This window comes from Aquarana catesbeiana, linkage group LG03 (assembly GCF_042186555.1).
Source record: "Aquarana catesbeiana isolate 2022-GZ linkage group LG03, ASM4218655v1, whole genome shotgun sequence".
Classification (NCBI taxonomy): domain Eukaryota; kingdom Metazoa; phylum Chordata; class Amphibia; order Anura; family Ranidae; genus Aquarana; species Aquarana catesbeiana.
The window spans coordinates 124497220-124516068 of NC_133326.1; the positions used below are offsets into that span (position 1 = coordinate 124497220).

The 18849-nt window shown below is 40.2% G+C and overlaps 1 protein-coding gene across 1 annotated transcript in view; it reads right to left on the bottom strand.

Annotated features, from left to right (window-relative positions):
* Positions 1-427: 427 nt before the first annotated feature.
* TBC1D2B (TBC1 domain family member 2B) overlaps positions 428-18849 on the bottom strand; it is a 129037-nt gene continuing 110615 nt past the window's right edge. Inside the window, exons 10-13 of the mRNA XM_073619164.1 lie at positions 12859-12976; positions 10493-10678; positions 8558-8679; positions 428-4664 (exon numbers count right to left, since the gene is read on the bottom strand). Of these exons, the coding sequence (XP_073475265.1) occupies positions 4469-4664; positions 8558-8679; positions 10493-10678; positions 12859-12976 (622 nt within the window). The 3' untranslated portion in view covers positions 428-4468. The remainder of the gene's footprint in view (positions 4665-8557; positions 8680-10492; positions 10679-12858; positions 12977-18849) is intronic.

Below are 18849 nucleotides of genomic sequence, written 5' to 3' on the forward strand. Positions count from 1 at the left end.
TTAAGGTCCTCCGATGTCATTAAAAGGTACCATAGCCTTGCACTGGACGTAAAACACCAAGGGACAGTCCACTGCAAGAGCAGAGGGGAGTGACGGTTGCAGGCGGAGTGGAAGATCAGGTAAGTATAAGTGATCTTACCATCCCCTATAAAAAGACAGTTCAAGCTCCTCTTAGATACAGTAAGGTTGTCACCACAGGACAGGGAGTGTTTTCCTGGCAGGATCACCAGGTGAAAATAAAGAAGAATAAACTAGAAAAAAAAAAAAAAGTATGAAAAAAGTAAAAAAAAAAAAAAAAAAAAAAATTCACATCTAAGGAAAGGTAAGCTGCAATGTATTGTTTTTGTTCTAGATACACTTTAATCCTTGCAGTGCGGGAGATTAGCTTTAAAGTTGTAAAATTAAGTTTAAAATAAAAGACACACAATTAACAGGAAAATCCAGCATATTTAATATGAAAAAAATAAAACATGTCACATAACTGATTAAGGGGAATGTGTAACACTGTATAGTAACCCACAATTGAATATTTAAGAGACACTAAAAAGCAAAAGTAGACCCTTATACAACAAAACCCAACTTTTCACATCCCAATACAAGATGCAAAGCTTGTAACAGGAATTCTGATTTTACAAAATTATCAGACATATCATATGACTTTTTTTTTACACTACAAGACCATAGCAGCACTAGAAATAGTTATCTGTATGGCTCAATCACTGTGTTAAATATAATTTGACATAAGTTAAATACTTACATGAGAGACCTCTGATAGACGCTGACATTCTCTGCCTCTTGTTCTGTCTTCCAGTTATGGGCCAGGGAAGCAACTTCACCATGAATGATGACACAGGTAAGCAGCCCACGAGTTAGAGAATGGTAGCTTCTGTCTTGCTTCATGTCAGACATCAACAGTTGTTTTTCAGATAAAAAGTTTAAAACAATTTTAATACCATCTAGTATTAAACTTAGAACTTGTCACTTATAATTGGTAATCTTAGTTGATTATCAAAATATGAGACAAACCCAAAGGAATTATTGAATATTGTAAGGTACTCTGGTAAAATGTACTAGAGATGGAACCCAGACTACTACCAAATTCAAAGTTAAACTCCAGGAATTATATTTTTCCCATACTCTTGGCTCAATGAAAGTATTCATTTCCGATATCAAGAAGGCCACTGGCGTTGCTGCAAACGTCTGTAGTAGCCCATGCTTCATACAGCGAGAGCCGCGATCTTCCAGGTTCCGTGAGAGCAGCTTCCCATTGCACACCAACCACAGAGTATCACTCACTCAGCCCTGCCGCCATTTATGGAATACCTTGTATTTTTTCATAGCTACAACAGTTATTTACAGTATTACCAGCAGCCCTGGAGACATCACATATGCATACTTACAGGAAGTCAGGCAAGCCCAATGTAAGTATGCAAAAAATATGATTTCCAGAGTTCAGCTGTAATGTGGTAAACTGTAAAAGGGCAAATGTACAGATATGGCCTGATTGCTGCAAGATTCTGGTCCAGTCCACATATAAGGAAAAGTCATAGCTCCTGAATTATGCCATATCAAACAGGCTACAGACTGTATTTATTTCATACAATTTCAATCAAATGATATAAAGTTGGAATTGTAGATATTAGAGACCATTCACCCAAAACAAGTCTAATCATCAGGTATACAGAAACCTTTACCCTTTCCATTGTTGATATTACATTTTCCCTTTTATAAGGGATCTTTTAATACTTGCAGATGAATGGCTATAAATTCCCATACACATTAAAAATAGTTCCTTTACTACAACATTAATGCCTCCACATGGACAAATCAATTTAGTTGCACGTCCATAATTGACCTTTGAGTGCAACTGTAATTATCAATGTGTTTGATATTTCATGTGCTTAAAGAACTGCCTGTGTTTGCCCATAGCAACCAAATGGCATAAATACTGCTCTTCTTACATAAAAAAACGAATGTTGAATTGGACTGCAGTAAAACGACACAGACAGTTTCAGGCAATTTGAAGCCCAGTCTCGAGCCGTGAACATTTTTAGCGACTCCACCAACCATCATGCACAGCTGTAGTTTCCAAGTGTTTAAGGTAATGTATTTTAATCCTTTAAAGTGGTTGTACACCCTGTACAACCACTTTTACCTACAGGTAAGCCTATATTAAGGCTTACCTATAGGTGCTGGAAATATCTCCTAAACCTCCACGGTTTAGGAGATACTTACAATAAAGCTGTACGCTGATGTCTACGGCGCATGCGCACTTTAGAAAGGGCAGATCGTGCCGTTTCTAAAGGGGGTCATGCCGTGACTGGCGGCTCCCGCATACACGCGGGAGTGACTTCACGCGACTCTGGCCAGTCATAGAGCCGGAGTTTGCGGCACTGGAAGGAAGAGGGGTGAAGATGGATGCTCGCTGCTAGTGGGGACAGCAGTGACATCGCAGGCTTCAGTTTCAGGTAAGTGACACATAATGGGCTACTATGCGATGCATAGTAGCCCATTATGCTTTACCTTTGCAGGGAAATAAAGAGGAAGTAAAACCCATCAGGGTTTACTTCCTCTTTAAAATCACATTATTTCATGCTCATTCATTCAAGACAGACTTAAAGTGTTTTTTCACCTTTTTTAAAGAAGTGGAAACCCATTCAAACGGATAGTGGCCATAATGGGAGAGGTGTTTAGGTGAGAAAAAGACTAACGTTGGTCCCACCAATTTCGAGTCTTTATTGCTCTGGACCAGCAGAGCACATACTGTAATAATCAGTGTTTAGGTGTAAATGAGACAGAACCCCTAAATGTAACTTTCAGGCACTTTGTACTGAAAGTGGAACACTCATGTCCATCCGTGTTGTACAAGCGGAAGCAAATTATTTTTGCTTAGGACAAGCTTATCTGATGTTAATATTTCTTTGCATAAGGTTGCTGTACATCACATAGATGTGACAAATTCCAGTGTCCCAAATTCCTTTTTTAAAGTCAGTGGGAAGGCTTGCTCTCCCTGCTGCCTTCTCCCCTCCCTTAGTACGCATTATTATGCTAATATGCAGACTGCCGTGTAATTTTGTGAACAAGGGGACAAAACCTTAACGTTTTCTTGTGGCTCACGCACTTTTTGGCAGCAAATGTGGTACAGCTGGAAGAAGGGGAGTTACAGCACCTATATGCCATCTTTCTATGAAACAGAAGTGGCTATCTAAACTACACCTCCAAGGTTCATTGTGGGAGGTGGGTAATATTGCATGGTTCGAGGCGATACTGAAATGGTGAGCAGTGGGATGTCCAGACACAATGGGGATGATTTACTAAAACTGGAGAGTGCAAAATCTGGTGCAGCTGTGTATGGTAGCCAATCGGCTTCTAACGTCAGCTCTGACAAAAAAAAAAAGTCTAGAAGCTGGTTTCTATTCAGAGTTGCACCAGATTTTGCACTCTCCGTTTTTAGTAAATCAACCCTATTATGTGACAAGATATTGCAGCGTGGTCCAATGGGGCCTTTAATGCTGCTTAGGTGACAATGCTCCATGAATATTCACGGGCCAGATTACAGTGTTGTCACCCATTCACAGGAGGGGAAACCATAACTGATACTGGTAGTTTCAGAAGTCATTGCCTCTGATGTGGACAGTATTACAATTTTTTATATTTCACTCCGAGTTACACTTAATTAACCATTTAATAACAAGATGAAGAAGAGTGGCTAAATTACTTTGGTCCTAGATTTATCCAGCATGTTACCCCCTGATTGTTCTGGGTACAAGCAGACCAACATTTTTCTAATACTGCTTCAGTTAATGTTGTTTACATATTCAAAGTATTACAATGATACATGGAAGGTCAATGAAAGTATAAAAAAATTAACAAAATATAGAAAAAAAAAATACTTATATCTGTTATAGATACAAAAAAGAAGTATCAGAAATAGGAACGGCCTGGAATTATAGTGAAGAACAGAACTGCTGACAAGCATATCCAAGTGCTTTGAGTCATATTTTAAAAGAACATCCAGGTAGAAGCAAGATGTTTAGATGAGTCTTGCTTTGCCTACTACAAATACTGTTTATGGAAAGTGCCATAATCATCAGCAATCTTCTTTCACTGATCTGAGCATTATAAAAAAAAAAATATGATTAGTTGACAGTATGATAAACAAGTCTGCAGGAAGGTCAACCACCAGAGGACATATAGGCTTCGTATTAAACATTGTCCATCTCCGACAAGAGTTCATGGAATTGTCTTGTAACAGTGGTCTGACACATATTACCAAACATCTTTCCTTTACCCTTTAATGGGTTCAAAAGTTGGCTTTAGAGAATGTGTTCAGATGATTTTGGCCACAGCAGATACCTGAAGGAAAGATTCCATTACTTTGAAATACGCCCAGCGTTATTTCCAAAGGTTGTTCAGGACTATCTTAGAGCAGACACTTTATGAAGTCTTCTGTAGCATCTGCCACAGCTTAACTGTCTTCATCATCATCACTAATGAGGTCTCTTCTCTCTGGGTTGGTCTCTCGCTCTCTTATGAAATCTGCACGTATGGCCTCGAGTTCAGACAACTCTAGACGCACTTTCTCCAAATGGTATGTGCGGCGGTTGCGGATCTGGCGTAATGGAAATGGATTCATGTCCACAAATGCAATGTTGCCAAGTTTTCTGCAATTCATAAGAAACATTCCAGTCATAATGCAATTTTATTTTTGTCTAATGGATTGTGGTAACAATGTAATTACATTCCTCTACAGACTAGTAAACTACAATTGTCTGAAAAAAAAAAAACCCACAAGTGTCTTCATTACAAAAAATAAAAAAAATAAATGTCCTGATTCCATGTACACAAAGAATTCAACACTGCCAAGAAGGCGAGTTGTGGTGAACATAATTGAGATAGAACTATATGCAAAACTTTTTTTTCCCATTTTGGATAGAATAAAGGAGGGTTATAACCCCTGTAAATTAGAGAATTTCTTGGGGATCCCCAAGCCACCAGAACAAGTGTCCCCTTGATTACTTTTCTGAAGACAGCTCAAAATTTGGAATTTTCTTTTACTTTTACCTACAATTATAATGGTAATCAGGACAAACAGAGAGGGAGAATCTCCTTAAAAACGGAGGCACAGACAGCAATAAAAAAAGACAAGCATTCAAATCCCTCTGCCCTCTATCCAAAACTAAAAAAAAAAAGTTTTTCCCTTAGTTATACTTTAAGTAGCATAACATTTTCTGAAATTGCACAATGCTATGAAGTCATAAGACTGGCTTATAATATAGATGAGGAAATATTAAACTATAGAGATAATGCAAAAATGTATCCAACTTCTGCTGCCACTTACAAAATATGAAGGGAAGAAAAGAAGCTTAAATTTAAAATAGGGACTTTTGTGCATTGTATCCATATTTATCTTGCTTGTACATTTCTTTTTTTTTTTTTATCAAACAATGTTTTATTGATTAACTGGTGCATACATGCAATACTTGCTGTAACATACAAACTTGACAACATGTACATATATTATTCCACAGTCTATACGTATGCTGAATAGTACATTGTGCTCATTCTGCGAAAATATTCAGTATTCATACATAGAATTTTAGTGACTATGCAATAAGATGTATTTTCGAGGAAACATTCCAAACTAAAATTGGTTGCATTATACACAGGTATCAGATTCTTGGAGCGAGCGATCCCATATCTTATTGTACTTAACAGGACAGCCTCTATTAATATATATACATTTCTTATACGGCAGGGTGTTATTCACTTTGACCTTCCATTCCACTAGTTTAGGAGACGTTTGTCTCATCCATTTTTTGGCTATAATCTTTCTTGCTGCAAAGAGTGTTTCATGGAGAAATGTTTTTGTGTATTTGTCAATTGTATCTGGAATTATACCTAAAAGACACTGTTTTGGATCTAGTGCTAGGGGTGAGCCCATTGTATCATGAAGGAATGTCACAATTTGTTCCCACAGACCTTGAATCTTAGGACATGTCCATATCAGATGGAAAAAGGTGCCAGTCTCCTTCCCACACATCAGGAATGTGGTGGATTGTGTGCGTTTATATCTTGCCACTCTAAGGGGTGTAAGATATGCCCTATGAAGAATATAAAGCTGCGACAGGCAATCTGATAATTTGGGGGACACCTCCCTACAAGACTCCAGTGCCTCACCCCACTCCTCATCCTCTATTGGTCCCACATCTCTTTCCCATCTTGGTTTAAGAGCATATGCTATTCTAGTAGACACAGGGGTTAAGAGCATGTTATAAAAAGCTGAAATCAGTTTATGTGGGTCTGTGTTCTTGATTACTGCCATTAGAATATTAGGTGTAGGGCTTGGGAGGGAATCAGGAAACTGTGATTTCGCCGCATGGTGGACTTGTAGGAATCTAAAGAACATCTGATTCGGAATTGTGAATTCTGCTTTAAGTGAATCAAAAGTTTTTAGATGTCCGTCTTTTAATAAGTGGTGCAGATAAAATATTCCCTGTATAGACCATACGAATGTGTCTTGTATTTTATTGAATTCAGGAAGATTCTTGTTGTGCCATACTGGCGTGTAATCATTGAACTGTGGGATTTCAAGTTTAGAGGTAGCCAAGTCCCAAATTTTCCTGTAGTGATATAACAGAGAATCTATTGTCCCCTAATTCCGACCCTCCCGAGCCTGATGCTATTGCGTATATCGAGTCCTTGGTTTGTTGTGCCCACCTTGGACATAGGAGCGTGAGAAACCTCTCACTATCCGTTTTATCCAAATTAAAAAGTTGTGACAACTGTGATGCAATGTAATATAGGTTAAAGTCCGGGAGAGCTGTGCCACCGAGGTCAGTCTGATTTTTGAGAGTTTGCCATGCCAGTTTATGTCTGTTAGCGCCCCACACAAATGGCTTAAGGAGGGACTCTAGAGATTTAAAGTGCTTCAAGGGTAGGTAAACCGGAGAGTGCCATAGAACATAGAGCATTTTAGGGAGTAAGATAATTTTTATTAAATTTATGCGGCCCCAAGTCCCAAGTGGGAGTTTGGACCAAACCCGGATTTTGTTTTTAACCATGGAAATTAGAGGGTCTATGTTTAGGGATACGTAATCTGCAGGGGATCTGGATATACGGATCCCTAAATATTTGATAACATCAACTCTCTGAAGTGGTAGTCTAGCCTGGGATTCTGGGGGTGGGAAGCTATCAATTGGTAGAATTTGCGACTTATCCCAATTGATTTTCAATCCCGAAAATGTTCCAAATTGTTCGATCGTATGGAGTGCGGTACATAGAGATGGGCCTGGGTCCGCCAAATACAATAGCGTGTCGTCGGCATACATGCTGATTTTTTCGATTAGAGAGCCTAGTCTTAGGCCTCTAATCTCCGGGTTCATTTGAATGGATATCGCCAGGGGTTCTGCCGCAAGGGCATACAATAATGGGGACAAGGGGCAACCCTGTCTCGTACCCCTGCTGAGGTCAAACGTCCGAGATGACCATCCATTAGCCACTACCCTGGCCCTAGGTGCCTGGTATAGCAATTGAACCCATTTGATACATTTCGGACCGAAACCATAACCCTCCAGACATCTCCAAAGATACCTCCACTCCACCGAGTTGAAGGCTTTTGCTGTGTCTAAAGTTACCACAACTCGTGTGCCAACCTCCTCGTGTGTAGCCTGTAAGTTCATATAAAGTTTTCTGAGATTGAACGAGGTGTTGCGACCAGGCATAAAACCTGCCTGGTCTGTATGTATTAGTGATAGAATAACCTGATTAAGCCTAATAGATAGCATTTTGGCGAGTATTTTAATATCAACCTGTAAAAGGGATATTGGGCGATAAGACTCTGGGTATCCCGGATCTTTTCCTGGTTTGGGGATGAGGACTATTATTGCCTCCATCATAGATGGGGGTAAAGTCCCAGTCTCGAAAAGGTGATGGTATAAGGTTAACAATTTAGGGGTTAAGATTTCGCTGTATTGCGAATAAAACTCAATTGGGAGTCCGTCTGATCCTGGGGATTTAGACCTGGCAAAACTGGCAATGGCAATTGTAATTTCGTAGGTAGTGAGGGGTGCCTCTAACAGGTCTATCTGTTCCTCTGTTAGCTGTGGGAAAACCACCTTCTCAAGAAAGGTGGACATTGATTGTGTTTCAGTAGGAGCTGTCGTTTTATACAAGTCAGTAAAGAAATCCCTGAAGATGGATGTAACACTAGGTGGGTCTGTTATTTGTCCCCCTCCATTGCCATGCAGCGTGATCACCACAGGGGGCCTATCTTCACTGTGCACTAAGTAAGCCTGCTTGTACATTTCTATATGGTTTATTTATTATAGATATCATTTTATAATGGTCATGGGTATCATTTGTAATATTCAAGGAGCTGCATTTTCTTCACATTGATTCATGCAGTACTATGTCTGCCACTGCATCCTAACTAGCAGGTATGTTCATTAAAGGGTGTAAAATGAAGGATTGCTTCAACATTTTTTAGGGTACTTCTATTTCTCGTGAGCAAACAATCTGCTATGATTCATATTCTTTCTAGCTGCAGAAAACATACCTTGAATCAAGAATGGTCCGGCTAAAATATCTAAGATACTTAAATATTGAAGTAGAGTCTTGGAGTTTTAAAATTTCCTCCTCTTTGTATTTAAACAGCCCCAGGGCAAAGCGAAAGATCACCTAAAATATGGACAAGAAATTGAATAGATTACCAGAAAAGGATTTCACTGGAGTAAATATGATAGCTAAAAAATATCGGATTAAAAAACCAGCATTAAAAAGCAACTCCACACGTTGTAGGTAAAATGAGACAGAATATCTTGTATGTCCTTTCCATTTTTTTAGTGTATGTCACCACACTGAGTGAGATTGCCATATACTTCTACAGAGAATCCACTAGAATGCACTATGGTTGTCAAAGAGGCAATGACCCAATGAATGAATAAAGTATAAGTCCATCCTAAAACTAAAATCCCTGCATCTGCAGACATGCACATTCTAACACCAACCTATCTAGCGCTATAAAGAAGAAATCAGTATACATACCTTTTCTGAAGCCGATCCGACCCGATCTCCAGCGGCAGAAGCTCTGCAGAGGACACAGCAGACAATGGCTGTGAAATGCATGAGAAGTGACCATGGGGCTTACTATGGGGCTTCTGTTGTCGGATGTGTCCTCTACACCCGCTTTCACAGTGAAGCCGTAGCCGCCAGCTCAGCATGGGATCGGGCCGGATCGCCTGCAGAAAAGGTATACTGATTTTTTTTTTTTCTTCACTGGGTTAGATAGGTTAGTGTTAGATTGTCAAAGTCTGTAGATGCAGAGATTTTATTTATTTATTATAAAGTAGAATGACTGCATTCTACTTTAAATGCAGTCACTCTGCACATCAAATGGAGTTTTCATTATGTATCTATTTCTACTCGCTAATCTAACCAAACTATATATAAAAAGAAAAAAAAAAGTTATTATATACACACACACACACACACACACACACACACACACACACACACACACACAGTGAAGTCATTGTCATGTTCAAGAAACCAGTGGTGAGATGATTTGAGCTTTGTGACATGGTGCATTATCCTGCTGGAAGGAGTCATCAGAAGATGGGTACACTATAGTCATAAAGGGATGGACATGGTCAGCAACAATACTCAGGTAGGCCGTGGTGTTTAAATAACACTCAATTGGTACTAAGGGGCCCAAAGTGTGCCATGAAAATATCCTCCACGCTATTACACCACCACCAGCTTGAACCATTGATACAAGGCAGGATGGATCCATGCTTTCATATGGTCTACACCTAATTTTGACCCTACCATCTGAATGCTGCAGCTTAAAATCGAGACTCATCAGACCAGGCAACGTTTTTCCAGTCTTCTAATGGCCAATTTTGGTGAGCCTGTACGAATTGTAGCCTCCGTGTTCTGTTCTTAGCTGACAGTAGTGGCACCTGGTGCGGTCTTCTGCTGCTGTAGTCCACCTGCTTCAAGCTTTGACATGTTGTGCACTCAGAGATGGAATTCTGCATACCTCGGTTGTAACGAGTGGTCATTTTAATTACTGTTGCCTTTCTATCATCTCAAACCAGTCTGCCCATTCTCCTCTGACCTGTTATCAACAAGCCATTTTCGTCCACAGGACTGCCGCTCACTGGACATTTTCTCTTTTTCGGACCATTCTCTGTAAACCCTTGATGGTTGTGCATGAAAATCCCAGTAGATCAGCCGTTTTTTAAATACTCAGACCAGCCTGTCTGACAACAACCATGCCATGTGCAAAGTCACTTAAATCCCCTTTCTTCCCCATTCTGATGCTCGGTTTGAACTTCAGAAAATCGTCTTCACCACATCTAGATGCCTAAATGTATTGAGTTGCTGCCATGTGATTGGCTGATTAACAATTTGTGTTACCAAGCAATTGAACAGGTGTGCCTAATAAAGTGGCCGGTGAGTATATACGTATCAAAGACTTTTTTCTTACCTTTGACCCTTCATACAGGAAAGAGTCCCAAATTCTGAAGAAGATGTCGCTGACCACACTATCCACAAACACCACCAGGAACCAGTTAAATGTAATCAGAGTGTAATCCACACTGTGCTGCTCAAAATGAGCGCAGAGACGGGGCAGCTTTTCACTCATGAGATCCTTGAAAACCCTCTGATCCACCTGCAGATAAAAATGAGCTTATTAAAGAAAAATAGTCTTACTTTTGAATAGGCACACTTGTGATTGGGCCCGACACTGATTACATACAAGAACCCCAGCAGGGCATCCAGGGCCAATCACAATTAGCTGCAGGAGCCAGCAGCCTCCCATTATTTTCATTGTCGGGAGCCCCTGCTGGGGTTCTCGCATGTAATCAGTATTTGGTCTATTCATAAGTGTGAATGTGGCCTAAATGAAACCTGAAAGAAGGTGAATATTTAGTGCCTATGCATAACTGCAGGACCACTAAAATGTTGTCTTGAGTGTGAGGAACAAGAATCAACATAGACCATTATCTGGTCCAATATAGTCTTTATATACGGAGGGCCATGGAACACACCTTATGTTTATGTGCTTATATGAGATATTATTATCAAGACATTTTGCTAGTCCTGGTTATTCATATGCACTTTATACCAGTATAGTATGTCCAGCCAAAACTTTTTCTTTTAGTTTTGACTAGAATGAAGAATTAGGGCCCCTTTTGGGTTACTGCTGTTTGGGGCACAGAGAAGTTTCCCCCTCAATTAGGACTTTGTTTAAAAGGATAAGTTCGGCTTTGTACAAAAAAATAAATAAATAAATAAATAAAAAATAATAATAATAATAATAATAAATACACATCTTTTTGCAGATAAGAAAACGTACAATAATAATTTTTTATATTAGGAGCCTGTAAAGCTTTCCACTAGTAATCAGGATATCGCTGGTGCCATGCAGGTCTCCTGCACCCTGTTAGTGTACGTGCTTACCTGTACATCCCTTACATCCCTTACAGGTAAGCGGATACTCGCTGACAGGAAGACTCATTGAACTACCACAACGCTCCACAGCACCATAGTAGTTCATTGAGAACTACAAGCCAACAGCCACTAAGGTTGTCCGGACTTGTAGTTCATCCACACACAGAGCTCTGTGAATGAATGATGCGGCTGTGTGGGTGGAGCCCCACACGGCCGCCTGCTTTAAAAAACTGACAGCTAGTATGGGGAACTTCTCCCTGTACTGCTGCCACAGGGAGGAGGGGGGCAGCAGGCGCTGCAGCACTCGGAACGTGCTACATCTTCCATCCTAAAATCAGGTGGAACATGTTCCCAAAGGTGAACGTATCCTTTAAAGGTCTTTGGATTTGTGTTCATGGCATCAGTTTGACATGCTTTTTAGATCATTCATAATTCAGTAATAGGTGCGTTTGATCTGCTTTAAATGGGTTTTGCACTTCCAAATAATACAACGGAAATACAAAGCCTTCTTGGTGTGACCAATGACATTGCATCTGTATAAATTCAGGGCAGAATTCATCATTGCCCATATGTATCTACTTTCTGCTAATTACATTACCTTTTTCTTTTTATAGTTACATAGTAGGTGAGGTTGAAAAAAGAAACAAGTCCATCAAGTCCAACCTATGTGTGTGATTATATATGTCAGTATTACATTGTATATCCCTGTATGTTGCGGTCGTTCAGGTGCTTATCTAATAGTTTTTTGAAACTATCGATGCTCCCCGCTGAGACCACCGTCTGTGGAAGGGAATTCCACATCTTTGCCACTCTTACAGTAAAGAACCCTCTATGTAGTTTAAGGTTAAACCTCTTTTCTTCTAATTTTAATGAGTGGCCACGAGTCTTGTTGAACTCCCTTTCACGAAAAAGTTTTATCCCTATTGAGGGGTCACCAGTATGGTATTTGTAAATTGAGATCATATCTCCTCTCAAGTGTCTCTTTTCCAGAGAGAATATGTTCAGTGCTCGCAACCTTTCCTCATAACTAATATCCTCCAGACCCTTTATTAGCTTTGTTGCCCTTTTTTGTACTCGCTCCATTTCCAGTACATCCTTCCTGAGGACTGGTGCCCAGAACTGGACAGCATACTCTAGGTGCGGACGGACCAGAGTATTGTAGAGCAGGAGAATTATCGTTTTATCTCTGCAGTTGATCCCCCTTTTTAATGCATGCCAATATTCTGTTTGCTTTGTTAGCAGCAGCTTGGCATTGCATGTCATTGCTGAGCCTATCATCTACTAGGACCCCCAGGTCCTTTTCCATCCTAGATTCCCCCAGAGGTTCTCCCCCCAGTGTATAGATTGCATTCATATTTTTGCAAATAATAAACATGTTAGTAGAACACAAACCCATACCTGAGATCCCAGAAGTGTTTTGGTGTAATAATCTCGTGGCATGAACACCTCTACAATAGTAACCAGGCACCAAAATGCATCTTCCTGGTCAAGATAAAGGAGTGCTATGGCGGCCAACCTAGAACAAAGGGCAAATGGTGTTATATACACAAGACCCAGTAACCTGATAAACTGACAACAGTAAGGGCCCTTTCACACTGGGGCGGGGGCGGCGTTGGCGGTAAAACGCCACTATTATTAGCAGCGTTTTACCGTTGGTATTCGGCCGCTAGCGGGGCGGTTTTACCCCCGCTAGTGGCCGAGAAAGGTTTAAATACCACCACAAAGCGCCTCTGCAGAGGCACTTTGCCGGCGGTATAGCCGCGCCGTCCCATTGATTTCAATGGGCAGGAGCGGTATACACTCCGCTCCTTCACCGCTCCGAAGATGCTGCTAGCAGGACTTTTTATCCCGTCCTGCTAGTGTACCGCTCCAGTGTGAAAGCCCTCGGGGCTTTCACACTGGAATCAAAGCACAATTGCGACTGCAAACTGCCCCAGTGTGAAAGAAACCGTAACAATTGGACTTTGTTTTTAATTGAAAGTTTACTTATGAACAATTTAATTACCTTTATTAAAAAAAAATTAAAAAGTTCATTAAAAAAAATACAGGGAATGCTGCTGCTGAACTCATTCCGAAAATGCTAGTTCCTGTTCTGTCTTTGTCTTCTATACTTTCACAGAAACAAACCTAGAGTGGTTATGCAGCAAGTCAAATCAGAGGGAAATTTTAAAACTCCGGATCTGCAAACTGGTTCTGGGTCAGTGTCTCAGAATGGAACAAACCCAAGGGGTTATTATGACAACCAGAAAACTAGCATTTTCAAGAGAAGGTCAGCAATAGTAACCCCACCTTTTCTCTTTGCTTAAACTGTGGGATACTGTCATTTGTTACTCTATGCACACTCCAGAGCTGGGAGGCAGCATGTGTTATAGGTATGAGACCAGGCAGCTGACAAGGCAAAAACTGTCAAATCTCACGGGTCTCTCATCTGTAACATTAAGCTTCAAGCAAAGGAATTAAAGCCTATTAAGGGAGCATTTAATCATTCATAGAGTAAGCCTGCTCTATTAAAAAAATGTAAGGCCCGGTTCACACCTATGTGAATTGGATGCATCTTACACCGCATCCAATTCGCATGACATTTTAAAATACGTTCATCTGAATGAAGCTGGTTCACATATGTGCGTTGCATTCGTACTCCGCATTGCCCAAAAAACGTGTGCATTTTCTGGGCATTGCAGTGTCAATTGCAAGCACATTATCTTCTATGGAAACGCATGTGATTCGCAGATGCATTCCGCTGTGAACAGGATAAAATTCTGATGTAATCCTGACCTGATCCTGATCAAAAACTGACGTGAAATGCTGAACAACTGATTTTTCTCTTTGCAGGGAAACCGGAGCATCAACCGCACATGTGTGAACCGGGCCTTAATGTTTTAAATAAATACATTTGTGATAGGTTATCTTAAAGCAATCAAATAATGAAGTCAATAATAGTGGAATAATAGAAATGAGAAGAACTTTGATCCTGCCAGAGAAGGGGGAGTGCAGTTTGGGGATGTGGCTAGGCTTGGCACCATGTTACATCCTAAATATGGGTGTGACATTTAACACGGTATGAAAGGTGGAGTTAGCCTTTAAATATGTATCTACCTAGTATATATATTTTTTTGTTCCTGGCCATAGCAAAAAAAAATATGCACAAAACCACTACATATTCCACTAATGTGTCAGTATTAAGAAATGGCTAATCTTGTAATGCAAATGGAATGCAGCCCCTTTGAAGGACCTGCATATACTTGCAGAGCAGTTAATTTAGCAAACTGACAGCAATGACTTTGACTAGAATCAAGACATTAAAGGATCGGCCTCTAACAGAAAATTAAACAATGATGTAAATAAAACAATTTTACCCAAAGCAACAAAATAATTTCCTTTTTTAGATAAATGTGGGAATAGGGTGGAATTTGGTTGTCATGGGCAGGGATACAAACACAACATGAGCTTGGAAGCCACAATTATTTTGTACACTTGACAACTTCAATTGTCAGCCTGTTTCTATTGGATCGGCGGATGCCATCTGACATTTGGCCTGTGTGTACAGACATCTCTACCCTGAAATGTATTGACAGTTCACAACTGCTGCCATGCAATTTGAAGAATTAATACCTACAAAGCCTTTGACATCCAGGTTTAGAATTATGTAACTAGAACAGGATGAACTGACAACTTTCACACCTCCCATCCTGTTCTTAGGTCACCACACATAGTGTGCACAAGTCCTATGTTCTTCTTCACTGGATAAACACAGGTCATGGCTTGCGCACATAGAAAACTATTTTTCCCATGAGCCTTGTTCACACCACAAAGTTGGTGTGATGTGAAGTGTGGTGTAGTGCTGCAAAATGCAGTATATCAACACTGGATAGCACCGCATGACACTGTACAGCAGCACAACGCACATAGTTGCTGTGCAGTGACATGAATGAAGTGTCACTATAGGGGTTCATCTACTAAAACTGGAAAGTGCAAAATCTGGTGCAGCTCTGCAAAGAAAACAATCAGCTTTCAGTTTTTTTTTTGTCAAAGCTTAATTGAACAGGCTGAAGTTAGAAGCGGATTGGCTACCGTGCACAGCTGCAATAGATTTTGTACTCCAGTTTTTAGGAAAAAAACCCCAATGTTACACTTCAAATAAAGTTAAAATAAATGGAAACAAGTAAGCAGTGCAATGCACTAATATGCTCATGGCACTGCTGCCTACCACAGCTGTCACTGACACTAGCCTGCATGGTAAAAATGCTGCATTTTATCACGCTGGCTACTGTGAATGTAAAGGGGATTGTAAGTGGCTTGGAGAAGCGGTGATGCATCTTCAACAGTACAGAACAAGTTCAGTTAAAAGGAGATTAAATACTATTATATATTCTGTACACTCCTTTATCTTGTGATAATATTTGTAACAAATACATTAAAACCTTGGATTGCGAGTAACACGGTTTACAGGCGTTTCGCAATAAGAGCTTTTTTTTTTTTCTTTAAATTCTGACTGGATTTCTGACTGGATTGCGTTGTCTCGCAAGACGAGCAGGATTCAAGCCTCTGGGGTGTGTAGTACTGCATGTGGCCAGAGGTGCAGGGGCGCCGGTGAGGATTGGAAACACTCCGTTCCCGAGTGTCTCCGAGTGGTCTCTGAGTGTTTGTGTGTCTCCGGCGCCCTCCCACCTCTGGCCACATGCGGTACTGCATACACTAGCAGTGACACTGGAACAAATTATCAGCATTTCCATTGATTCCTATGGGGAAACTCGCTTTGATATACAAGTGCTTTGGATTACAAGCATGCTTCTGGAACGAATTAGGCTCATAATCCAAGGTACTACTGTATAAATCGGTTAAAAAAAAAAAATTAACATTGCACTGTCCTGAAATTAATCTTCTGCAGAAATATACCTTTAACTACTGAGAATCTATACTTATGAATCAGTATTTTATAAGTGGTTATTTTATTCCCTGCTCAAGCAACTCCCTTTTTCTCTTCTCAAACACGTCAAAAAATCTTACTGTAAGGCTAGGCATAGGAGGATAGATTTTCTTTCCAAAATGGCTTATGAAACATTTGATTTTTCGAATGGTTAATGGGGATAGTTTTACGATTGTTTTCAACCAGAGTGACAAGAAAAATCAAAGCAGAAGGATGGAAAATTGTTCTCGTTTCTTATCTGAATGAATGGAATTCTAATTGTTGTTAATGTGGTTGCACACTGTATTTTAATGCACATGTGCTTTGTAAATTTTGACCTTGAAGTAGAACTTTTGCTGTCTGAATAGTTGTTTGCTTTATCTATGGTATGTGGTAGGGTCACAGGCGTAAACATTACATCACTTCTGTTAAAATTCAAACCATTGGCATGGTAAACAACATTCTTAAGCGATTGTAAACTTCTTTTTGTTTGTTTTTTTGAATAACAAACATGGTATACTTACCTGCTCTGAAAAATAGTTTTCCAAAGCAGCCCCAATCCTCCTCTTTTTGGGTCCCCCAACGGTGCTCCTGGTTTCTCCCCCACCCCATGCAGAGAATGCATTAAGGTAAAAAACCTTCAGCCTTTAGAACCACGTTAACACTGTCTTCACACCTGAGCGTTCTGTTTTCAGGCAGAAAGTCGCACGTTTTTATTGCGATTTTTGACACTTTTTTTGCCACAATTTTGCACAGGTCAAAAGGTCACCAATGTTAAAAGCAGAAAAACGTCTGTAATCTGCCCGAAAAGAAGCCCATGTACATTTATGAGCTTCAGGCTAAAAAACGCTCAGATGTGAACAGGGGCCATTAAAATGAATGTGATTTTGCTTGTTGGGCGTTTTTCTGGTGTTTTACAAGCTGAAAACGCTCAAGTGTGAATGCAGCGTAAGGGTTTTCTAAGAAAATTTATTGAGTCACTGTTGGTACTATTGTGTGCTCAGATTTTTCAGAATTTTCTATAAAAACGTTTACATAAGATTCTACTTGTGTATGTCTAGCTTTAGGCTTTGAACACATGAGCTTCAGATAATTTTTTTTTTTTAAGAACAGTATGTATAGCAAGCTTTTACAAAGCACCTGCAAAGCATTCAAAAAGCTTCAACGTCTTTAAAGCACCCTTCACCTCTAGTTTACAACGTTAAAAACAGGTAAGAATTTAGGTATCAAAAAAGTAATTTGTTGACTGTAACTTTAAACAAGATACTAGCAGATGTCAGAAGAATTTTAAGTAGTGTCAGAGTAAGGTCAACCCACCCACACCTTGTTTATGGTGACACTCAGCACACAGGTCTGTGTACCTATAACCTCCCAAACTGGTGTAGGCTACTTTAAAAGTTTCCAGGTTGGTTCACACCAGAACACGGTGCAGGAAAGGAATGTTCCGTGTGTTTTCCAAACCATGCGAAAACGCACTGCCCTTGCAATCTGCTGCCAGTGCCAATGTATTTTTACCGGCCCTCCAAACAGAGATTGCAAACGCAGTGCATTTGCTGCACCAAATCGCATGGTACCACAGTATTAATGTGCTACTTCTGTGTTCTGGTGCAATTTGCAGACCATTCAAATGAATGAGCTGCAATATCGCACAGCAGGGGAACGCTCAGGAATGTCCCAGGAACGCATGCCACGTGTGATTTCGGTGCGACCCAGACCTGAAGAAAGCTACACAAGTGCTTTGCTTGTACAGACTGCTTTTCTACAAGCTGCAGCCAATGTGTACAAGGCATGAACGCCAGCCAGATAATACATATGATAATCATTATAGCAAAAAAAAAATGTGATTGTTCTATCAAAAAAACAATCATCAAAAAAAAAAAAAATGATTGTGGTAAATTCAAGTGATCAGTTTGACCCAATCTTGATTGAATTGAACGTGGAACTAAACTTACGAAAGATTGATAGCATTCAGAGTTTTTTGGTAGAGGCGGCTTTATAAATCTCTTCTGTCAAAAGAGAGGAATTGTGACTTACCTATAAATTGAACAGAGTACAGTAAAGGACGCTGGCCACTTATTCATATATCATGAGCTATATAGGCCCTTACCTTCAGGTGACTGGACACTTGCAAGCTTTTTTTTAAACACGCTCCAGTCCAACCCCCCCCCCCAGGCACCTTCCCTATAACCCTACCCCTCTCTGTGAGTCCCTAGATTTGTAGCAAGCAATGCACAGTAATAAGGGGAGTTTACAGAGGGTGTCCTGTGACCTGTTCTGTACTCTTAAGAGGAGGAATTTACAGGCAAGTCAAAATACCTCTGATCTTAATTGTACAGTACAGGACCCAGGTATCCTACTCCTACACCATGAAACATCCCCCAGAGTGATGAATACAAGGGTGGCCAACAACTAGACAAATGGAACTGTGCCAACTGGCCCAAAAACAAAAGGAGGTAAAGTGCAGCTGCAAGACCCTGTGTGCA